Source organism: Enoplosus armatus, chromosome 21, assembly GCF_043641665.1.
Source record: "Enoplosus armatus isolate fEnoArm2 chromosome 21, fEnoArm2.hap1, whole genome shotgun sequence".
NCBI lineage: Eukaryota > Metazoa > Chordata > Actinopteri > Centrarchiformes > Enoplosidae > Enoplosus > Enoplosus armatus.
Genome location: NC_092200.1, coordinates 7330935 through 7356547, shown reverse-complemented (window position 1 = coordinate 7356547; position 25613 = coordinate 7330935). Strand labels below are relative to the sequence as shown.

The following is a 25613-nucleotide window of genomic DNA, read 5'->3' as shown; positions in this document are numbered from 1 at the left end:
ATAGAGGGATAGGAAGTATTTCTTGAAGGTTAAGACCGTGAGTAACACTGCTGCCCTGACAGCGAAGTGAAGTTCATCCCACCATTAAGAGAGCCATGAGGGAGAGCTGCAGAGGACATGCAGTCATACTGATGAGGCCAAAGACAGCAGGAACTGTAATTATATACTGAAGCCCCTCAGGGACATTTTCCTCCACTGCTTCATGCTATAATACTCTCACATTACATGATGGAGTAGTGAGACACACTGCATGTTTTGTTTTTTTTTGGTTGTTTTATGGCTGAGCATTTTATCTTGGCTTTAACAAGACGTTGTAGGCCTCGTTGTAGTCAATTTTAATGTAATGCACAGTCAACATAGGCTTAGTACATTCAGAGACTACTATATATGCATGTATACCAACAAATAAAAGAATATCCAGCAATCATTTTAGATGCAGCAGAGCCCCAATTTAACGTCTTGCCATTCTCTGCTTGAGCATTGTCAGACTTTAGAAGTGTAGAAGAGAAATGGGGAGATGTCCCTCGCGCTCATGATGGTCATTAATGAGGGCTTCAATGGCAAAATATGTTTGTCTTTTTTAATCCATCAGCGATGCAGCTTGTAAAAAACATCAGCATTTTCCACATGACTGTTTCTGTAAATGTCCTGTCATCTCTGAAGAAAGTAAGGAACATTTAACAGTCACCTGGCCACTTTATTAGGTACACCTGTACAATCTAATACAGTCCTACATTATATTGATATGGTGTTTCTATTTTTTTGTCCTTCCCCTTCACATGAAGTGGGCAGAATATTAGAAACACTGACACTGTCATGACATTATTACAAAACATTATAGGCATCATAAAAGTCAACTTTATGGCAGAGCAGTTGTATTGGATTGCATTATCATCATTGGCCTCTGCTCTTATAAATTCAATTTAATCTTCATTTTGACAGTTATGAATTTGACAGCGTCTGATCGCGAGGCACACTCTTTGTATGAGGTTGACTTATCAGGTATGAGCAATGTGGTTTTGATGCCAAAGAAAGGGCGGCAGGAAAACAATGAAGCTTCAGTATTAATTTATAAATCCATTAAAGAAAATAAATTGTAAACTAAATGGAAAAATAATGTGTCAGAAAGACAACAACATAAATGGATCACGTGGAACCTGTCATTGGCATGGTTGGATAACTTGCTCCACTTTATCCGTCAGACTTCAAATTCCAGAAATGTAAATTCTTTAAAATGTTGATCTGGAGCAAAATCCTTACACCAGGGGGCAGTATGCCACCCAGGGTGACTGACAGACATACTGTACATGAGGACATTACACAATGCGGAGCCCTGAAGTTATTCATGTAACAAGATATGTACAGGACAAATTAATTGGTCTACATTCATTGAGTAACAGGTGAAGAACTGCATATGTAAAAAGATTTCTGGGAGAGGAAGCATATTATTATCTTCAAACGTGAACTTTTCTTTCAAACGGATCCACCTACAGCTTCAGTATGCTCCCCATCAGGCGGTGAGGCAGCCTGGCTTCACAGTGGGGAGCCGTGGCTTCCTGGTTTCCTATGTGCCTTTGTTGGGGCACATTGCTTCTGGTCCTGTTCATCTGAAGAGGAACAAAGGATTAGGAGGGACTTATACCCCTTTCTCTCCTTTACTTACAGGGACCACCCCTCTTCATCACGCCTCATCTCCCACTCTAACACTCCCCAAAGCCAAGCACTGACCCCCCTGGAATGCCTGGCACCAAAAGAAGCAGATTCCTGCCCCCTCCAGCACCACCACCCTATGATACACTGATTTGGGCTTACAGCCCCATGCTCCTTTGTCTTCTTAAGCTTCTTAAAGAGACCCTGATACTGTATGCAGATGGTCTCGAGTCTTGAGTTGACTTCTTATACTCTGAAGTTAATACTGAACTCTTGCTGTGCTGTTAAATCTGGTGAAGCACACAGTAGATACTGTTTTCTCAATATGCAGAATTTGTATTGCTCTATCCAATTCTAAAAGGAATAGTTTGACATTTTGGGAACTACACTTAATTGCTTTCTTGTCGAGACTTACATAAGAAGATTGATACCGCTCATGTTTGTATGATAAATATAATGTAAATGTAAAAGCGGCAGTTTAAACAGATAAAACAGATGAGATGTTAATTAGTGAGCTTTAGGTGTGCTGGTAGGTGGATTTTGTTACCTTTGGACAGAGCCAGGCTAGCTGTTTCCAGTCTTTATGCTAAGCTAACGCGCTGCTAGTAATAGCTTGATATTTACCATGTAAACATGAGAGTGGTATCAATCTCATCTAACGCTCAGCAAGAAATTGAATAAGAGTACTTCCCTCTTCACAATCTTGACCTCCGACCCCCTCTGTCTGATCAATAAAAAGTTAACGTGTCAGCATGTGTGCCACCAGATGCAGAAGCAATGTTCACCTACCTTGTCCTTGACTGGAAAGCTGTTACTTACTACATATAAGAACATACACACCTACAGACTGATGTTGGGAAACAGTCTCAATGATATTTTATGTGTGTCTTATTTCCAGGCTCCTGTCCTTCAGGCTTCCTGCCTTGTGAAAATGGCCGTTGTTTCACTCCAGGGCAGAGCTGTGACTTCACAGATGACTGTGGCGATGGCACTGATGAAAAGGATTGTGGGACTTCCTGCACGTTTGAGAACGGCTGCTGTGGCTGGAAGAGCTCCCTGGCCGATAATTTTGATTGGACGCTAGGGACTGGATCTATCAAAAGCATGCGGCCTCCATATGATCACACATTGATGGACGAAAATGGTATGTGTTCACAATTTTTTGTCATGCATTTTGTGAGTAACTCACACACACTTAAACTGTCAACTAATTTAAAAGTTGTAAAATTAACTAATTAAGTTTCTTAGTGTTCTAGCCCCCTCTTTTGAATTACCATTGTATAATTGAACAAGAGCACATTCACTTCTGGATGGATTTGTATCATCAGAGTGAATGAAACGTGCTACAGTGCTGCGGGAGCTCTCCGCAATGTTTAATTCATGTTTTAGCCACTTCAGTGGCAAAATCGATGAGCTACTTCCCAGTATGTGAATGTACAGCAGGTGAGCCTTCAGGTGATTGATGCAGGGCTCTTCGGGCTGTGATTCCATTATACAGTGTGCATAGTAAAAAGTATTACACATGAATAACTAATATAATATACAACAGAAGAGCAACTGGTGTGTCTGGTTACAGTGCAGCCAAACAAAGTTCACTCTGGCTCGCTCTTGTTCCATTACTCACTTGCAAAAACTAAAAATTATCCATTGACCAAAAACGTGCAGAATATGACCATTGTCTTAATTTGTAAACACATTTTTGCTAACTGATCACAATAAAAGCCACCCCGTATTTGGCCACTTGGTATAAAGCAGCAACAGCAGGAAATGTTCGGTTTGCATTAGCAGTAACTTAATACAGCTGTGAGGGAGTGAACAGTAAACAGTGATATCAATGAGATGTAATTAAAAACAGAAACACTGGATTACATGCACGCCCTGTTTCCTGTGAATCCCTTGTATTCAGCCATTTTCTCAGGTTTTCTCCTTTCTTTATGAGCTTGACTCGGCTGAGAAACTTTCAGAGTGGTCCCTGGGTGTAAAAAGGCAGTGAGATATTACGAGATGTGTCAGAGATTACTCTGTGACCCCCTAGCCCTCCCTCCCCAACCACACTGTTCGTGACCTTGCCGTAATTTGTCACTGGCTGCCCATACAGAGATAATTCCTCTTTGCCTCGCCTCTCTCGTCGCTGCCCTTCTCCATCACTAAACTTCTTTCTTCTCTCTCTCTTAGGTCATTTTGTCTATCTGGAAGCTACACCAGTGGGACTCAAAGGTGATAAAGCTCATATTAGGAGCTCTGTTTGGAAAGAGTCGAGTGCCATCTGCAAGTTCTCCTTCTTGTACTACATTTCCCATAAGGCCTCAGGAACAATCCGCCTGCTGATCAAGGTAAACCGTCTGCAGGAGTGTGTTTTGACTCAGATATGAAGTTAACTCTGTCTGCACACAATCATGATAAGAAATGATGAATGTAACTGATGCCAGTCGACTAAAACAAACCCTCCAGACTCTTTCCACGCTTTCCATCAAGCGTGGTTACTATGGTTACAGTCAGAAATGAAGCCTGATTATATTAAATCATGTTAATGTAGACAGTAATCGCATCATATTAGCTCTGCTGTCTAGAGGTCTCAGTAATTTGGTAAAAAGAGAGGTGAGGCTGTCAATCTCTCTGTCAGTGTTCTTGATTTACAGTGCATCTTTGGGGGGTGGAGGTGAGTGATGGGGGTCATGGTCACCCCTCGGCCCAGAGCAGCCCCACGCCCCCATCTGGGCACACACCAGCTCTGCCAGTTCTCAAGGCTCCTTTCTTGTTAGGCACTCAGCCATCTAGTTTGTGTATGCATGGTTGACGTTCAGGGATTAAGATTTCTGCTTGCAGCTTTCTGACATTGAAATTCAGCTGTGATTTACTCTGCCTCCATCCTGTGGTCTGTGTACTCTCCACTCCATTTAACTTTGTCAGGTGCGACTCAAGGTCAAGGTGCTGGAGTTGGGCACAAGTAGATTAATTCTTTGGCGTGTGATTGTGTAGCTTTTTCTCACATACTCATACATGCGCAGCGCATGCATGATTGTTAGTGTGTCCTTGTGTGCACTGCAGGAGCAGTTTTATGCAATCTACAGGTCAGCAAGTTATCATGTAAATTTTACAATGTTTTCTTCAAACAGAAAAAGATACTACCCCACCTTGCTATCTCATGCTGCAGCAGCCAAGTCATAGAGGCAACATCATCATGATGTGACTGTTTTTAGCTGAGCAAATCGAACTTAATCAGTAGTTAAAACCTCCATCAGCCATTAAAATGTGCCTTAAAGGGTAAGTCTGTATTTTTGTTACTGTCAGCAAAACTCATGAAAAGACCAAAACAAACCATGAATTCATCCCACTAATAAGCTCCTTTCATACATTTAGCGCAGGTCAAAGTGGTTTTCTAATTTTCAACAAATCCTATGAAAAGATCAAAAACACTGAATTGATGATTCATCTCACATCCACCATGTTGCTGACAATACTCGCTGAAAATAGTCCCCAACAAATGCACAATTTACTCCTGTATGAGTAACGTTTGCAAAACTGTACAGTCCCCAGCTGATTTAGAAAATTATTTAGTCTTTTTAAAAGATGATTTGTGGCCTGTTTTTAAAGATTTATGTCTTTAGTTGGAACCAATGGGGATGGAAATACCGAGAAAAGTACTGATACATTTTTGGCTTTGGTCTTTTTGTGGGATCTGTTGACAAAAACAAAACAGTTGCTGTGACTGAACAGTTACTTAAAATATATCCATGCTGTGTCTCTCACCTGTGGATGTAGATGTTATATTTATTGATGCTGTTTTGAATTAAATTATCATACAAATAACTCCACCGCCCTACTACGCTATTCATTGCACATTAAAACCTGATGCAGACAGGATAACACCGCTCTTAGAAATTCAAATCATGGGATATGCCCAGTTTTTCAGTCAAGCCCCCTGGCTATTTGATTGATTATGTGGCTATCTGAGAGGCAGGAGATGATGAATGCATGTGGACTATTTTACATCTCCTTCTTGTTCACATATGGATGTAAAATGTAAAATTTGGCCTTTTAAAGAAGGTTAGCTCTTAACTCTCGGTGGTGGAATCACTCACACACACAGACAAAGACAGAGGGTGGTGAGTTCAGAGGTCATTGCATATGATTTTAGACATTGACTGAAGTGTGATTTGTGTCTTATGTGTGTTTGTGGCAAGAGACAGAAAACCAATGTCTCCGTCCAGGTTTATGCCCCTATAGTCTCCCATGACGCATAAATGATGTTAAATGCATGTATGACCTGGACGGTTCAAAGACATTAGCACTTACGGATTATTGCTTTGCGCTATAATTTACAACATTATAGCATTTTTATAGCCTCGAAGTTGCCTGGAGTCAAAACGGCTACACAAATGCAAACATGAACATACATTTTCACTGACATGACTACAAATACACACACTCTGCGAGCACCACAGTGTAAACACAGTGTGAGCCATCTTTAAAGGTTGATTGAAGAACAAAGGCAGTTATGGTAATGATGCTGGAGACTTCAATGGGCAGAGACACAGAGTGGGAGGGAGGGGATTATATTTACCTGGCAAGTGTTTCCCTCTGAAGTCCACGAGGGGCTCAACAGTCCTGTCTATTTATATCACCGGGCCTGTGAACTGTTCCTGGGAGTCGTTCCTCTTCGCACTGATAACTGTCCTCAGCAGTGAGTGGACTGGACATGTAGGCTAGGAGCTGAATGGAGGCAGGGTCTCGGAGTGAACCAGGAGGGTGATGCAGCGGACCATTTTTAAATCACTGCTTGTGATTTCTACATGCATGTTGTGCAGTCTGATAATGGAGGAGGAGATCCACCCGATATTAAGAATGCATGAGAGTTACTCCTAAAATGACAGAGGTATATTTGCCGTCCCATGCTGTTTCGGTTTTACTTTAAAACTACTATCAAGAGCAGATAGAGATGTCAGGAACCAACAGCTCTAACTGCTCCGGGTGATTTTTTTTAAATAAAACGGAAAGCTTGAAACAGCAAATATGTCTTTTTGGGAGAAGCTCTGTAGTGATCTCTGTCACAAAGGTTCGAGCACAGCAGAAATTGCACGTGTCATGTTTGTCATATGATATTAGCTAATAGCAAATTAATTCTGTATAGATTTTGGGACAGGGATAGAGTTGATTCTGAACATCTGAAGCTTTTGTTAGAGTCAGATATAACAATTGGGATACTCGGGCTACATAAGAGTAAAGTAATAACTGGCTGAAAATGGAATTAAAGGAAAAGTTAAACACATTCTTGCCAAGAGTTATATGAGAAGTTTGATACCACTGTCACATATCTGCACTGTAGATATGAAGCTACAGTCGGCAACTGGTTGGCTTAGCTTAGCATAAAGAGTGGAAACAGGGTCAAAATCTTACTTACAATACTTTTTTTGAGTTGAGTATTGAACATGAATTTTTTGAAAATAGAATATATTATCAAATTTTCTTAGTCTACATGAAATGAATGTCAAACTACTTCCTTTTACATATTATAAAGCTTTTGTCTTGGAGAACTATGTTACTTTCCTTTTCAGACATCATGTATATTTCATAACATTTTGTGAGAGCAGGCTGTTTGTTTGCACTTACTGACAAATCCATTTTGAATCAGCATTATGATATGGTGATTGAGAGAAATGATTTGAAAACGAAGCTACATAGCCTGCCATTTACTCATTTATATAGTCAAATATGGTGTAGTGTATTCAAATGTGGGCTGCCATTATGGTGAGCCAAACATCTGCCAAAGAAAGGACATTCTACCCAAGTAAAACATAGCATGACTAAGAAAATAATTTGAACGTGTTCTTGATTTGAAGCAGAGATGTAGAGCACCTCTATCATGCAAACAATATGCTAATATCCCATCAGTGTTGTAACATTACATAACTACGCAGATATTGAGTAAAAAAAAAGTGGATGTACTCTGAATTGAAGGTGAGTTGACAGAGAAACAGCTGCCAGCGGTTCCATAAAATGAAAAATCCATGAATACAAATTGGATTTCAGCTTAGTGGAACATTCAGTATGCGGTTAAGACATAGGGGACTTCAAATTTTCAATAACATAAGCATTTTATTGTGATTACAACTTTCTTTGTTCTTTGTTGGCCTCTTGACTGTCACCAGAGGGATGATAAAATGAAATTATGTAAATGTGTATCCACTCCTCACTTTGAGCAAACTGAATTTGCGGTTGTATTGCTTTGACTGTGAGCTCAGGAAATGAACCTTCAAATTGATTGAATAAATGCCTGGACTGATACACCACCCAGACATCAAGCGTGAGCTACATATGCCGGTACCATACACTTGTCAGTCGCTCTAAGGCTGCTTTTATAGATTGAGCCTTTACTCCATGACATAAATCTGGATAAGTCCTGCTGTAATGCTGCCTATTAATCTATGCTCTACTCTCACAGTAACAAGATTATTTCAAGCCAGGGCTCCACTGGCGTAAAGCAGAGGAGACAGCCTGTGCATGGCTCACCCAAGGGTGCATTTTAATAGGCTTTCAAACTGCAGAGTAGAATGTGACATTGCTTGTCCTCTAGTTTTGAGTACATTAGACCAGGTCTCTTTTGCTGCAGTCAAGCCTCTGGCCACATTTTGCAACTTCAAGTACAGTAAGTTTGATGTCGTATATCATTAGAGTCTACACCGTGTCTTCTGTTTACCTGTTCACCTGCAATGTCCAAAAGGTTTAACACTTCTGAGATTGATTCTCATCGTGACAAGAGAACACCCCTAAAACTGAATTAATGATGTGTTATAGACCTGCAGTCACCTTTTTAAAAGACCGGAGGACAAGGAGGCTATTATGAATTATTGCAGAGTTACAGCAGTCTTAATATTAGACTCATGAACTTCGGGAGAATGGCTAGTTAAATCTATACTTTCTTCTATTAAACACTCTGTGGTTTAACCAGGCAGTGCTTCTCCATATTGACCTGAAGCTGAAGTGGATTTTAACAATCGCTCCAATCACCTCAAGTGAGAAACAAAATAGAAAGTTTGTGTGTGGATGTAATTTAGATGCATAAGGCCCTTTCAATCCACATTACCTGCTCTCGACTGGCCAACAATTAGCTGTCAGGTTGCTCACAGAAGCATGTGACGCATCAGGCTTCTTATTGTCAACAACATACTTTCTTACTTCCACACCCTGTCATGCCCCATGCCCATTGGTCTTTAAAAATGGTTCCTGTATATAAATAATGATATAATTATATAAAGTTATTATATAATTTCTTAAAAAGGCTAAATAATTTCTCAAAACAGCTGAGCACTGTAATGTTTAGCAAATGTTACTCAAACCACAGGAAGTTGTGCATTTGTTGAGGACTATTTTCAGCTGCGGTACACAAGTGAGTATTAGTGGTAATGAAGAAACATGTCAGTGCAACGTGTTTTATTAGTTTCTGGACAACAATGGAGCTCTGCAGAGGAATAAGACGTATCAGGCTTTAGATACACAGGTAATGTTAGGAGGATCAATTCATTGTTGGTTTTGTTGACAATAAGAAAAATGTAGAATATCACCAGCCTTATGCTTAAGCCTTAATGCTTTTGAAGATCTAACTGCTGTACTGCTGTTGACTGCAGATAGAGTGATATTATTGTCAGTATGTATGCAGCTCAATCTTCCTTTATCTCCTTTTATCCTTCTTTCAAAAGGATTTGTCTGAATTGTCTCAAATTCAATGTTCCTTGGTTTAATCTGGGACTATTTATGATATATACCGTATATGTATAACCACTGCACTATTGTTCAAATTTAATAAAGGACATAGAGAACAGTTTAACTTTACAAGTAAGTAGTCTGCTGCCTCACCAATAACTCAGTGCTAGTTCTTCATATTCTTGAGTCAAAACACTGTATCTTTAATATGAAGTGATATGACTTTATAAGTGTCTCATTCATGCTCTTGACATGACATTAAAAACCACCGGTGAGATGCTAGCTCGTAACACCCCTTTTCAAAGTCACATTCGTTGTTTCAAAGCTGTATTAGTCATGATTTAGTGCCTGGCTAGTACCATGGGAAAAGACAGAGAGGACCTATAGAGGAATACACATCAGTCTGTCTTTTAATATGTTCCACATGTGGCATGAGAGAAACCCATTACCATAACTCAGGGAGAGCACGCTTTCATTCTGAAAAGCAGGTCTCAAGGCAGGGGAACTTATTGCTATAATGTTATGCTAATGAGACTTTAATGACTCCTCTTAGATGGTACTCGCTGTTTCTCAGCAGCAGCAGTCCATCCAAGAGTTCATTTTAGCTCATTTTAACTAAATGTTCTTCACTCTTGACTTCTGACTGAATGAGACTCAGAGTTTGACGTATATGTTTCTGACAATAATCACTGCTGTAGCTTTGAATCGGCTTTGAGGCCCTTTGATATGATATTAGAGTTGACACAAAAAAGGCCACCACATGATCGTCCTTTGTCAACGCTGCTCTTCCCCACAGACGGAGAATGATATGTGGGAGGTGTGGAACAAAACTGGGCACCAAGGGAATAAATGGAACCGAGCGGAGATCCCTCTGAGGAAGCTGAGGAACTTTGAGGTGATATTTGAGGGGATTCGCTCGTTGGACTTGAGTGGAGGAGCTGCCCTGGATGACCTGGAGTTCATAGACTGTGCCCCAAGTAGGTGATATGAACAGTACAAACATTTTGTGAGCAGTGTTGCCTATAGACCAAACCAAAATAAAATATAAAATACAAGCTAAAAAGATGAACTGAAATAAAACTCTGGGGCCACATTTGAACAGATGCTACTAATGCTATCTAAATTACACAAGCGACAATACCACAACCTACAAAAAATACCCCAAAAACTTGAATATGCTAATGATCTTCCTCGCCTAATCTTAGTCGCACACTTTTGGTTTCTCTCAGTCACTTTGTTAATAACTCCAAACTCTCTGCCCCTGTAGGTGGTAGGTGGATTTAGTTTTGAACAGGCTGGCCTCCTGTTTCCAGTCTTGTTAAGCTAAGCTAACCGCCCTGCTGGCTCTACTGTAGCTTCATACTTATATATAGATATCAGACTGGTATCGGTCTTTTCATCTAGCTCTCTGCAAAAAGAAAAGTGTGTTTTACGAAAGGTCAAAGTATTCCTTGAAGGGGGTTTTATGGAATCTGATCAACATCTATTGGCAACCAGGAGGAAATGCCAAGACAATGACTGAATCCCACACTCCCATCCCAGCTACTGAGTGATTTATAAAAAGCGACTCACCTTTTGTAACTGAAATGCCTTGCAGCACTTCCATCCATGTTTGAGGTGTTAGAAATGCCAGATGGAGGGGAAAAGAAGATGGGAAATATCTTGAAATTTCATTGTTCCAGAATTGAGCTCTGGAGTGGAAAGTTTCTTTAAACCCCCAAATCTCACCACCTGGCAAAGTAATCACAGAGTCGCTGGTATTCAGCAAACCTCTGCACATATATTAAGGTGGCTTTGTGCAGAGAGTTGAGCAGTAAGAACTTCTTGCTTCTTTAAATTGAAAGTAATTTTAACTAAACCTTTGATAGTTTAATAAAAATATTCATGCTTTTAGAGACTGTCATTAACTCATTTAGTCAGTCAGCTTTTCATACCAGTCCACGTTTGCTTAAAAGTCATGAAACTATCTCCAAACTTGTCTTTGAAGATTGATGAATTGACTCTGTCTTTGTAAATGCAAGAACAAAATGTCAAAAGTACACTAACGATTGATGTAAGCCCCTACAAATCCAAAGGTTTCTTGCTATGATCACTTATTCAGGTGGTTTACCTGAATAAGTGATCACAGCAGTGAGAGCGGCCTAGAAAATTAATCTTCATTTAAAAAAAGATTTCAGACTACATTACATAATGTGGATTAAATGACATTAATCTTCTCTCTTGCTATCCTCCATCCTTGTTTTATCAAAGTGTACTTCCAATAATCTTCACAGGCGAGATATAAATATGCTGTGAAATTATTCTATGATCTTTTCAGCTGATAGTTTGTGGTATGAAATTGATTCTGCCACTGGCACACTCAGAATATGAACACAGAAAGAGAGAGCTGGTGAGTCTTAGAGGGAGAGCGTTCGATTTTCTGTGTGGTGACAGACGCTGTTTGATGTTTATGTCCGAGACAGATGTTCCCCATTAAACAGGACCTGGCACAAGGCCGGACACCATGTGGGACGTTCCCTCCCCAACACACAACATAAACACACTTACATAGAAAGACATAAATACTGACCTACAGACAAGCAGAGACGTAGATCAAATCAGACTGAGAGGCGTGAATGCAAGAACTGACTGTCCAAAACTAAATGACACTCACACACAACTTCCATCAACTTTAAATGCAATGCAAAAAATGGATTATCTGTTCATTCTATGATGGTATTAACGCCGCTGACCTCCTGGAATGAAGTTCAACTCTTTGCTCATTTCACTCATCATTTAATGTCTCTGCCTTTTGAAGTTTAAAACCGAACACACATCCACACAAATGCTCATAATGTAGTTATGCGTGTGTGCTGTCTCTGCTCCACCTGATCTCTTTTCCTTCCTCTCTGCTCGATCTCAAACAAGGCGGAGCTGGAGGAAGGAGGCTTTGATTTCTCTGACAGGCCTTCGTCTGCTTTTGTTTACTGTCTTCTCCGCCGCTCGTGTCCTTTGGTGCAGAGAACAGGAAGGCTTTAATAAGACACAGTTGTTCGTCGTAGCATTTTGCCTGATGCTAGATTTGATTCATCTGAATGTAAAAAGGGGAGATAGTTTCCTGTCTGGTGGGTCAGTCCTAAAAAAGATTAAATAAAATTATCTGATGAAGAATATAGACATGAATGATAATTGTTCCTCCCTCAGATCTGTTTCGATGTTTGTCTGTGTGTGTTTTAGATGTTATGGAGCCAATCAGCTGTCCTGCAGTCACAGACTTTGTGTGTCGCAGTGGCCACTGCATTGAGTCCCCCCTGGTGTGCGACTACAAGGCCGACTGTGCTGATGAATCGGATGAGATAGACTGTGGTGAGTAGAAATGGGAAATGGGGTTTCTTTGGAGGTGGGAGTGAAATCCATGTTATCGTAGAGCAGAAAAGCAACTTCCTCTTTCCTTCCATCTTTCTTATAGACCACATAGTTGGCTTGCCAGGCGCTTGTGATTTCAACATGGATGAAAACCAGTGGGAAGAGAACTGTCAGCTTTCTCAGGACTCTGATGATGACTTTGATTGGAGGATCGGTCATCAGAGTGAGACACCAGGAGCTGGACCTCACACTGACCACAGTCCTGGTCAGTACACACTCTGCTGCCAAATTACATTTATATACAGCAAGTGCTCCTCTCTTGTTCATCGGCAGGTGTCTGTGCTTTCCAAAACTGTTACAAATCACTGATGAAAAACACGTTTTCTGATCTGCCACTATGGTTAAGGTTTGGTTAGGTTTAGGCACAAACACAACTTGGTTAAGAGAAACATCATGGTTTGGGTTTAAATTACTATTTTGTTAAGGTCAGGAGAAAAGAACATTGTCAGTGAACATAATCCAAACAACAAGTACATGAATATCGCTTCAGGTTTTTATTAGTGTGGCAACTTTAGAAATGATTTTGACCATGACAGAATGAGCATTTGCCTCCTCACAACTATAGATTTCCACTAAGGGTCCTGTTTATGCTCAAAACTCACTGTATATGTTTGCTTTCTGACTTATTTTTAAGTGAAAGATTAATATTGCTGTCAAAAAAACTATTCTCAAAGTTAAGAACAAACTACTTCTGCGTCCTCCCGACATGTTTTCAGCTCACAGGCAGCTCAATGCAGCGCCTTTGTAATTACAACTTGACAGCTGGGAATTGGAGCTTCCGACAGGCATGTGAAAGCAGGGTTAATAATACATCCTGATCAATGTCAGCCCGAGTCAAACTGAGCTTAACAACATTGGACTTGTTGTTTATCTTGTGTACAGTGATGCTGCTGTATCAAAACATTATTTTTGCTTCTGACTAATTCAAAATGGATCTGGGACTATGAACCACCTCATTGGTGCTGAGGTTACGCTTACGCTTATCTATACAGAGCAATGCAAACCTTCATTTCCATGTGCCTGTAATTTGCATTCATTAAATATTGTTTTGATGAACAAAGGATAGCAGTGTGAAAATAATAAATGATAAAAATCTAATTACAGTTTTGTATTGCAGGGGTTTGAGGGGAAACTATGTAGCAGTAAACAGTTTGTTTTACTTCACAGAGAGAAAATGAAACAAAAGACAGTAAGTAATGCAGAGCCATGTCAAGGAGTCACCTGAATCCATTAACAGTAATTGCATTTATGGCTAAATTTTGATAATTGCTCTGCTTCACCAAATTTGCTTCTTTCTTCTGTCTCTGTTTTATATTATTGTAAAGTGATGAATGTTAAGCTGTCAGTCGAACAAAGCAAGTTTTTGAAGATTTAACCTTTGGCTCGATGAAAGCACATTTGTACTGTTTTCTGACATTGTTTTGACTAAACAAGTCATCGGTTTACTGTAAAAACAATTAGTTCTGCAAAAAAATTGCTAGTTGCAGCCCTCGTTGGATAATGTTGGGATTTCAGCTCCGTCTTGATTGTACTGGGAGACGTGTCATGTTTCCACTGGGTGCACTCTTGTTGTAGAGGTGACGTTGGGCTGGAGGAGGTGTGTGTAACACCAAGTCATCATATCATCCATTACATTTTGTAGATTGACCATAAATTTGAGTACAAAGTCGGTTTTGACATTGTTAACTTTGCACTCAATGAACCAACTGTCCTAGCTGACAATGTAGCTCAAATGCCTCCTTTTATTGGCCGCTTGCTTCTGATTGGCCAGTTGAGTTTATTGATCTGAGAGATGAATCTGGACACTAGGCACTGTGTCATAGAATGAACTTATGATCTTACTACAGAGCAGATCAATAAACCATCTGTAACACACACCAGAGAGCTGGACAAGGGCAAGAGGTGCACATTATCAGATGATGTTAACGTCTGAATGACCGAGTGTGTCTGAATGTGTGGGAAACAGCTTTTATCTGAATGGATGCACAGACTCTGTTTTGATTTTTATTTCTTGAGTCAGAAGAGAAGAATCCAGTGTTGTGGTGGGAGCAGAGTTTGCTGTGCCTTAAATCCCCTTTAACTCATGTGGAAAACTCCCACTTTGTTCTGGCCTCACACAGATGCTGTCTCATCGCTGAGCCTAGCCGAGCTGAAGAAGCTCTCTGCAGCTTTTGGCCGCAGGCTACAGCATTTCACAACAGCACAAACGCTTTCTTCTGTCCAACTATCATGTATATTGGAACCAACAGAAGAAAGATATTGGATTTCTTTCCTGCAGTACAGCTGAGATTGAATGGTTGAGAAGGGTTTAGCTGTGGATATTATTTCGCCAGCTTTGTCATTCATCACACTGTAGTATAAGTCAAACCTTACATAAATGTACAATAAATATCAAGTGTTCTGTACCGTATTTGTCTCCAAAGGTGGTGGAGGGAACTTCCTGTACATACACTCAGCCGTGCAGAGGGAGGGCGACGTCGCCAAGGTGACAACCAGGAGTCCATTTCCAGGCGGTGTCGGCTTGTGTCACCTGCGCTTCTGGTTCTACATGCACGGCTCTGACAGGATGGGAACACTGAAGGTGATTTAATCTGAGCCTCATTTCCATAAATAATTCAAAGTCTTCATGTGTTAGTTTGTGTCGAGCATCTAGCTTCCGAACACGGCTGTCAGATGGTCCATCACAGTCAACCTGAAGGCTCAATTTGGTTTTGTCAGAAATTTCTCTCCTATTTTACTGTGCCTCACACTACATTCCCCTCTGCTTACTGTCAGTCACCAGATACCCACAGGAAGAAATGAAAGTGTCCCTGCCAGGAAATAATCCATCAAAGCATGTCATCTCACAAACTTGATTATCATATCCATCTTTTCATGTCTTTTTTAGGTGTCTTTGTTGCTTGGGTTAATTTCAAGACAACAAACAATAAGCAGTTCTTAAGGAAAACAACTAATAGACTCACAAATGTGCTATAACTTAAAATGGCACCAGTATTCTCCGTTAAACTTATGTGGAAGAAAGAAATGTCCAAATCAACTGTAATACTGTATTAAGGATTTATTAATTTCTTATGTCAATATGTATTATTCCATACATTACTAATGTGTGGAAGTATGCGGAAATACATGAATCCAATTACAATTTTTAAACTTCAAAGAAAGCCATGTAATGTTAATCATTCAATTAAAAGCTCTACTTTCTTGATTTAAATCACAAAGTATGTATAAAGTCAAAAAATCGTTACCTGAAAGTATCCAAAAGTTGTAACTTCAGCGTACACCTTCTTGGTCTGTAGAAAATTCTTTCATGTTGTGATATTGGGTTGTATTGTTATTTATTTATATATTGTTATTATTTTTTAATTACATATTTTGTTGTCTTTCTTTTTGCGAAATTGCTTGTTCACTTACAGAGCCAAATAAATAGAAAACGTAATTTTATTGACAAAACATCACACTCTCAATATCATTTTATGTCAAGTAACATTTCCATGTTCGTTTTGCACCTCACCAGGTGTACACTGTTGGTCCCAGTGGCACCAGTCTGCTGATGTGGGCAGCCACTGGAAACCATGAAAACCAGTGGACATACGCGAATGTCATCCTGTCCAACCCAGCACCTTTCAGAGTGACCTTCCAGGCGGAGGTGGGCGGAGACGTGTGGACAGACATCGCCTTGGATGACATCTCCTACAGTGCAGAGTGTATGGACGAAGGTAAACTTTTCCTTTTTGTCTGTGGTCTCTTTGTGCTCTTTCACTTCCAATTGGGTTCTTGTTTTTTCCTCATTTCCTGTCCTTTCAGCACTGTGCTCATTTTTCATGCCATTTTTTCCAATTTTCACCTTCTCCCGTTTCCTATTTTTCCACATTTTCTGTCCACCAACACCCATGCTCCTCTGCTCTCTGCTCTGTTTCCATATAAATTGTGTGGGCCCTCGGGGAGATTGTAGTGAGTTAATGGAGCCTGTTGCCCCGTAGGTCCATATAAATTCACTGTGGAGACTGGGTCAGCACCGAGGGACGGCACAGAGGGCAATGGGGGGGAGAAGGGAAGCAATTACATTTATATTGTGTTGTCTCCTCACTCCCACCCTGCCGTTCTCCTTTCACCCCTGAATCGCTTCTTCGGTTGATTTTCTGAAGAAGACCATTAGCATACCTCCCTTTTTCACCATGTGTCTTAAAACAATCCTCGGAGATTTCTCCCTGAGGGATGCTGGCTGTGAGTGAACTAAAATCAATGAAATGGGATTTAAGGTGTCTTAAGCTCTCGGCATGCATGTGTAATTGTGTGCATGTATCTTACCTGTGATATGTCACCTCAGGACCAGTAACTCCCCGGCCTCTGACCTGTGGTGTGGACCAGTACCAGTGTACATACTCCTATCAGTGTATCCCAGAGAGTTGGAGGTGTGACGGAGAGCTGGACTGTGCTGATCAGTCCGATGAAGAGTTTTGTCCCACTGTGGTACCTGGTACGCTTCCTCCTCAGGATCTCTGTCCTATTGGATATTACCAGTGTTTGAATGATCTCTGCCTGCCCTCCATACTGCGCTGTGATGGCTTCCCAGACTGCCCTGACGGAGAGGATGAGTACAGCTGCCGTAAGTATATGTGTCTGTCTTTGTCAAGTAGCACACTTCACAAGTCTGCCAGAGTCAGACACTTGCTAAATACATGTAGATGTCATGTTTGCGCTAAAATGTGGGTATGTGAACACACCCCTGTATGGACACAACCAATGTAAGATAATATATAATATTATGGAGGTGACTTTTTTCAACATTTTGAGCACCACAAACAAAATGCACTTCTATTGTATGGGTGGAGGCACAAGTTTCAGTGGCAGACATCTAAAAACCTGGACAAATAAAAGAAAAACTATCTGCACGGCTGATGTGGATACGACTTAGGGGTAGAAAATGTTTATTTTTTTGTTTGTTGTTTGTAATTTGGGCGAGCTAACCGTTTAAGCAAGCTGTTATGTTGCTTGTCTATGTCCTTGCATTTTAAACAGACAGTCAAAATGTACTGGACTCTTTGTACAGAGCCGTGTAGCATCATTTGTTTTGTCCCTGTAGACTCTATTAGATTTTTTCAGCCTGGTCATGATTTGCATCGTTGCTCTGAAGCACCTGGTTTCATCCATCTCCTCCTTTTGTTATGCCTCTCATCCCTGCCCCTGAATTTTAAACCTCATATTTGGACCCATCTTTTTACAACTGCTTTTGAGTCTCAACAACTATCAACATGACAACACGATTGCTTTTATTTTGTCTGTTATGATTTACTTATTTTCATTTTCATCATATACATTTTCAATCACTTCGGTCAGCATTTTTGTTAAGTAAATGCGCTCTTTAAATCAACTTGACGTCATCACTCTCTTGGTTGAGAGCAGCATTTATGTTGTCTGGCAACGGGACAATTTTTTTCAACCAGGAACCATTTATTTCTGGAGGTGTAACTGTTTGAATTTTGGTGCAAGGACCGACACAATGTCTGCTTAAGAAGCACAAAATGTGAGCTGAGTAATTTGCAGCATGTGCACATAGGAAATGTAAAAAGTACACTCTTGCTCATAGTGATCTGTGAATACACCCCTCAAACACCAATTTCCCTGTTTCTGCTTAATTTTTTTCCACCAGCTCTGCTGCAGTGTGAGCCGGGAGAACTGGTGTGTGAAGCTTCGTCTGGTTGTATCCCACTTCAGAAGCGCTGTGACCACTCTGCTGACTGTCTGCCTTTTCACTCTGATGAGTCCAGCTGCCATGGTAACATGTTTTTACTTACCTTCCCCTTTCAAGCTTTTTGCCATTAACCAGAGTCCATTTTATGATTCCCCGACCTTGAAGCTCAAACACGTCACAAGAGGCACTCTGATTTTAGAGATGTAGCGACCCTCTGCCTCAGCATAGTTTGATCTGTGTGTTTCACTTTTGATGATATAGTTCTTCATGTAGTTATATTGATATTCTTTTCATGCTTTGATGTCAATTACCACAATTTAGTTTAAATATGGCTCTCCATCTCAGTAAAAAAGGCCTTCAAGCCGGGTGACTCGTCTTTCCTCCCATGTGAACAAGATGCTTTTTTTAAATGCATAGATTTAGCTATTTATATACAGTATATATATCATACTCTCATGAGTCACTAGTCAGTTTTGACTCAAGTGTTGCCAAAACTTCATTCATGTCTGCTCATTTCCAGCCTTAGCAGTGACGCCCTGGACATTTTCATGTCTGGCTGTTTAGCATTCAAAGTACACCTCAATAGTTACTGCGAGCTGCCAAAATCCATTTAAACCACTGCTTTCCTGCGTTTTCAGGATTAACACCAAAACTCACATTTAGCTTGCGTTCAGTGCCAAGCCAAAGTCACTTTATCACGGCTGAACAGGACTTTCATAATGGTGTTTCAAACCTGATGATTATTTAACAGGCAACCCTGATAACCCTCACACAACCCATGGAGGGAAGAACATTTGTCATCAGATGTACAGGATGGAAGAAAAAATATGTACTAAAGTGGATTAATGTGCATGCTGACGCTCTCTGCAGAGGTTAATGGATGACGCTCAATGGTACACCGTTTCCTCCGGCAACATAATTCACTGATTTCATGTTCTGATGTCTGAGCAGCAATATGCTTGAGTGTACATCTGTTTCCTGTCAGGAGAAGAGAGAAATGGATAATGGCATGTGACAGAGAACGAGAGCAGAGGAAAAAGCTTTGGAGGATTTTATTCTGTATGTATTTTTTATGAGATATTCAGCCCTGATGGTCAGTTTCTTTTTGTGTAATTTGCAGATTGTCCTCCGCTGTATTGTCTGGATCATGGCTCATGCCTTGTAGAGCGACACGGGCCTGTCTGCATGTAAGCTGTAAACTTCACTCCTACACAGATAAACACACATGTATGAGCACACGCCTACACACACTACATCACACTCACGAGCACGCACAAACAAAGATAAGTATCATGTCTGTTCTTCACACTCCTCCTCCCATCCTTTATCTCTCTTTGTGAGACTTAAAACATGGAAATCCCATCAGCCTTGTTTCTTTCCTTGGAAAAGACACGCTCCATGAAGTATGTGGGAATCTGCTTATCCCCCACAGATTAACCAGGGTGGCTCTGCCTTCATTTATCCACCAGCACAGTGTTTCCTGGGAATCTGATGGATTCTCCTGGTCAATATTTGCTACCTATGGTCTTAGTGGGTAGATCACAAAAAGAGTCATGCATCAGATGAATCTGCTGAGATGCTAAAATGGCATGATGGCAAAACCCATTCGAGACACACACCGCGATCACTCTGTTGGAGGTTTTTTTGGAAGCTCATGAATCTAATTGTCTGCGTCCGCAGCTTAGAATGTCGGCAGTACGACATTTTTATTATAAAAGTAAGAATGCAATTAGAAGACCTGCTGCTGGATCTGCTAACATCATTATGCACCAGTGAGTCCTCTGAGAGATTCATATTTCTCCATCCTCGTGTCAGAGGGTTGCTTTCACCACAGACTGGATGGGAATTGTGCAGCAGGGAAGATACTTGTTGTTTAAGTCACATAACTAACTGCACAATGTGTCCGCAATGCAATTAAAAGTGTCATATCATTGGAAATGCAATCCTGCTGAAGATGCTGGACCAGGAAAACACTTTTAAAGACCAACTGAAATTAAATTGCATGTCTGCTACAGCATATACATCTGCTCTGTAAACGCCCCCTATCTTTGCATTCATTTGTCAGAATACCAATAGTTCTCTGTCTACATAGATAGAGAACTTGTTTTCTTAAAGCCAATCAAATCGCTTCATTTTAAACCATATTTGTCTAAAGCAAGAGCCACAGACTTTGACATGAACACACATGTTGTCCTTCAACAAAAGTGCACTGCTAACTTCAGCCAATTAGCTGCTCAGCTGCAGCACATGAAACAGCATGTAAACGCACCTGCAAAAATAACTTTGGCCCATTTAGATGTTAGTGTGGTCCTTACTCTTCAGTACCAGTCCTATCAACACACTTTCTGCCCATTGTTTGTCAGCTACAGCGCAAGTTTGTTTACTCTCTCTCGTTACCATGCCGCCCGTACCGGAGCTCAGCCTTCCAGCTGCAGTCAATCGACACACCCCTCCAGGCGCTGAGATGAAAAGGAGCATTTAAGATCTTTTTTTCTTCCTTTTTCCTTTTCCTTTTTGATGTTCAAAAGATACTGACAATAACTACATAAAAAACAAAACAGGAATATTGTTTCTGACTGCAAAAAGGATATTTCAACGCTGTTTGTGGCAGAAATGCTGCCTCTCCCTCGCTCTCGTTCTCTCATTCAACCTCCTTGTGTTTGATTCCCCTTTTTATTCATCTCCCTGTCCAACATTCCCCAATGCAGCACCGCCACCGCTGCCTCCTCTCATTATGTAACAGGACTTTACCGCCGTCATTCACTGCACAGGGTGGTATGGAGCCCCTGTGGCTGTTCCAGCATTGATAACAGCCCTGCTGTAGCAGAACCCGAGGCCAGCATTGGAGGGCACCTCTGGCTCAGTATTTGCATCATGTTCCTCCACTTTGCTGAACGGGATCCACCAGGGAACCAGGCCAGGGACCGCCCACTGCCATGGCCAAACCATCACACGATATATACCCTGACCCCTTCTGAATGATAATGACACAGTCAGGCTTCGCTGAGTGTGTGTGTGTTTCCCATTAGAAGGTCAATGTTGCTCAGAAATCAAGCTGATACTGAACAGATGTTGACTTGGAGCAGAGTCTCCATTTGGGAGAAGAGGAACTCACTTTCTTTCCCAGCGATGCAGCTCACCAGACCGGCCAAACAGCGATTAGTCTGTGTTTCCATGCTGGATGTCCAGCAGATAAATCTTGCACCATTTGTCAAGATGGTGATGTCTTTTTGTTTGTTTTTGTAGATGGTGTGAGAGAATATGTGTACAGAGGTAATAGAGACTGGGATTTATGTTCTTTATCTACTTTAGTATTTTACATTGTTTCACTTTTATAATTTTACTCACATTTAAAAGGATAAGGACGGTTTTATTCTACATTTTACCAAAACCAACAATGTATTAGTGCAGTGATTCCCATCCTCGGTACTTCAGCAGTTGCCAGGGGCTACGTGGAGAGATTGCAGAGTAGCTCAGCTTATTTGAGAAAATAGAACTTACGATTTGTTTTAAAAAAACTATACATAACCACATATTTATATTTGGAGGAAAATACACAAACAAATAGGATTACATATTGGTGTGAGGCTGATCTTTAGTATATTTATTGTCCCACAAATAAACTACCAGATACTTTAGGTCCATTGCACAGGACTCGCCTCCCACCAACCTGAGTCAGTTTTAACACCTTAACACCATGTTCTGCGATTGATAGCGTGTGAAAAGTAGTTTGGCTGAAAGGTCCAGCTTCTGCCAACCAAATTGGTAGTAGTATGAATGCAAACATGACCAAACCTACTTAAGAAAGAGACATTATTATAATATATTATATATATAAGACATTATCCACTTTCATATAATTAATAGTGCCACATAACATTGAGTGTAAAATCAATTCAAAAGAACACATGTGGAGCATCACGAGTGGTGCTGATAAAGGGGCACTTGAGCTCACCTGATAGGGCAGTGGGTGTATGTTAGACAAAAACATGCAACAGGGTGGATCACTGATGTGTCTAGTTTTTGGCCAACAATGGAGCTCTATAGCATAGAGGAGTAAGATGCATCTGGCTTTAGCTACACAGATGATACTCGATAGTTGGATCAATTCATTGTTGGTCTTTTGATGGGATTTGTTGACAATCAGAAAACAATGGATTTTGTCACCTGCAAACTACTTTAAACTGCATTAACTTGTATAAAAGGCGCTATACAAATTAGGTTTGATTGATTCATTAGGACATTTTGTTCCATGCTACCATGCAGCATGTTGTCCCACCATCAGTCATAACTTTGCCCAACTTCTTGATATCTGATGACAGGTGTCATCCCGGATGGACAGGCAACCGTTGCCATGTGAGGGAGAAACCATCTCTATCCACCGTGTCACCCAAACCACAGGACACACAGCTGGGTAATAAAGAAACACACCTCCCTGCTCGTCTCCATTAAATGGTCTCACCTGTATTTATTCACAGTTTCCTTGCATACCCTGGTAGTGTAGTTCTCTATGCCAGAATTAAATGTGCCTCCCATCTTGTATAGACGCTGTGTATGTCGGCATCGCCATCGGACTGCTGCTGCTTGTTGCTGGAGTCGCAGTCTGCGTTCTGGCTTTATGCAAGAAAAAATGCCACTTAATGTGAGTTCTGGCAACAATAACACAACACTTTTCCTGTTGATGATGTTGCTGATGATGATGTTGTTGATGATGAGTATATTTTTTTGCTGGCTCCACAGGAAGCCCGACACAATGGACTACGGGGTGATGGATAGCCCAGTCTTTGACTGGAGAGCAGAGGTCAGCACACAGAAATGTCCAATCAATCATCAGAGAATTCTGTTCGAGCAACATTAGGTTTCTCAGCTGCACAAATCTCATTTTTCTCCCATTCACCTCACATTTATTCAATAAGTGGATCTAACATTAGAGGAGGTCAGAGGGTGATTGCCAAGCCTTTCTGCTAGATTACATTTTTGATTTAGGATTATTGATTTTGCAGTTTTTGTGTGCGGCTGTGGATATTTGTGTTTCTGTGTGTTATATTTACACACTATAGTGCATATACAACAGGGAGACACAATGACTGAACCGTATAATCTGATCAAATGCAACACCACAAGCTACGGCGCCAAAAATAACCAGTTTAATCAACAGCCTACATTACATAGGTGCAGTGGTGGAGGAAGTACTCACATCCTTTACTTAAGTAAAAATACAGCGTGAGAGTACTGCATTCAAAATCCTACTTCAGTAAAAATACAGAAATACTACCAGCAAAATTGTAATTAAAGCATTCAAAGTAAATCTACTTGTCCTGCAGCAAATTGTCCCCTGTAACTGATATATTATTACATATTACATTATTAGATTGTTAATATTGATGGTGTGTAAGCAGCATTTTATTTAGTTTATCTACTTTAGATACAGTCAGGTAGTTTAGTCCTTTAGTTCCCAGCCTAGGGGTCTGTTTTGTAAAATACTGGATCATTTTACCTCTTTGGGCCTCAAACAGTTATTTGAATTAAACCAACTTAAAAGTTTAAAGGAGAAATCTCTCTTTAAATGAACTACTAACAACTCATAGACATCTGAAACATGACAAGGGGCCTCAACTAGACTTAATCCAAAAAGTAGTTAGTAACTATAGCTGTCAAATAAATGCAGTAGAGTAGTAGTATAAAGTAGCATAAAATGGAAATACAAGTACCTCAAAATGATACTTAAGTACAGTACTTGAGTAAATGTACTTAGTTATCTGTCCACCACTTCACAGGTGTTCCTGTTAATGTATGCGCCCACTGTTTGCTTTGTTTCTCTTCTGTTATTTCTACTATCACTGAAAAAGGTGCCATCACCGGAGATGATCCAATCACAGCTTTTCCATTTGGATGATGGCTCTCTTGTGTGCGTTTATGAATGTGTGTGTGTGTGTGTTTGTGTGTGTTTCTAAAAATGACAAAATGAGTGAGCTGCATGTCCAAGCACACACACACATTTTGTATCTGCGTGGGTGTGCAGCCAGTAATAAAAGTGAGAGTGATGTTGAGAGCCACAACTGTCATGACTGTGATGGAGATTATCATGGATTTAATGGTGCTGTTTGAGTGTGTGTGTGTGTGTAATGCAGAAGTCGTGATGAAATGTAGTCTCATGCTACTGTTCATACTATTTTAAGAGAGAATATTATGTATAAATATATGTTTTACTAATACCAACATGTGTGATGTTCCTGACGCAGATGACTTTCCCATGATAGGATTCACACATACAACAACACATATCGTATTTCAGTATATTCTATATCTGTGTTGGTATGTCTGTACATGTTTGCTTTCATGTGTCTGCCTGTGAGGACAAAGATATAAATAGAGAGGTGTAGGTGTGAACCGATATCTCCACAATCCAGACAGATCCTCTTCAACACTTGTTTTAACCGAGCAGTGGAAACAGCGTGTGATAGTTATTCCACCTCTGGAAGATGATGAAATGTTTTATGGAGGTTAGAGGGGTAATTGTGGACGCATAACGGGTCAGTTTGATTTTAATTGCGCCTGCATTTCACGCGCTCCCGCACATTAAGGCTCATCTAAATTTAAGCCAGTGTACACGATTTTCTTTCCCTCAGCTCCGGTGCCTGCATGGAAGACCAGGCGTTTGTCCCAGAGTTAACCCCAGCAGGAGTGATGGTGGAGGGCTTTCCATCAGTGTCTACCCCTGGAGGAGGGAGGTGGAGGTAAGGTGTTCAGCCTTTGGGGCTCTACTCTAATTATCCGAGCAGAAGTCAGTAGCGTGATGTATGTCTCTTTGTGTGTTTTCGTCCTCAGCAGGGTTCGACCTGGAAAGATGCCAAGCTGTCCTTCTCCAACCCATTGTACAATTACCCCCCTGGTGCTAATGCTGCTGACTACAAAAGTTCTGAAGCATAAAAACAATGCACTTTACATATTGACACTGCAGTAGATCTGGGTCAAACAGCGTGTGCACATACCTGATGAGTTTGTCTTGACCTGCTGAGGTGCCAAGTGGGGGAAGAAAGTTTGGGTATTTTGCAAGGATGTATTTGACTGTCAATTCTGATATACTATTGTGATTGACAACTAAAGTATTAATCAGTCAAATTAATGAAGTTGTACCCCCCACCCATCTGGTACTCAGTGTGAA

At 40.7% G+C, this 25613-nt stretch overlaps 1 protein-coding gene across 1 annotated transcript in view; it reads left to right on the top strand.

The window, feature by feature from the left end:
- Positions 1 to 25378, top strand: part of malrd1 (MAM and LDL receptor class A domain containing 1) — a 49042-nt gene extending 23664 nt beyond the window's left edge. The window contains exons 19-33 of the mRNA XM_070928357.1: positions 2549 to 2794; positions 3826 to 3983; positions 10148 to 10328; positions 12568 to 12696; positions 12800 to 12961; positions 15180 to 15337; positions 16271 to 16472; positions 17084 to 17362; positions 18407 to 18532; positions 19569 to 19635; positions 22771 to 22862; positions 22994 to 23090; positions 23189 to 23249; positions 25078 to 25185; positions 25277 to 25378. Coding sequence (XP_070784458.1) covers positions 2549 to 2794; positions 3826 to 3983; positions 10148 to 10328; positions 12568 to 12696; positions 12800 to 12961; positions 15180 to 15337; positions 16271 to 16472; positions 17084 to 17362; positions 18407 to 18532; positions 19569 to 19635; positions 22771 to 22862; positions 22994 to 23090; positions 23189 to 23249; positions 25078 to 25185; positions 25277 to 25378 — 2168 coding nt within the window. The remainder of the gene's footprint in view (positions 1 to 2548; positions 2795 to 3825; positions 3984 to 10147; positions 10329 to 12567; positions 12697 to 12799; positions 12962 to 15179; positions 15338 to 16270; positions 16473 to 17083; positions 17363 to 18406; positions 18533 to 19568; positions 19636 to 22770; positions 22863 to 22993; positions 23091 to 23188; positions 23250 to 25077; positions 25186 to 25276) is intronic.
- Positions 25379 to 25613: the final 235 nt, after the last annotated feature.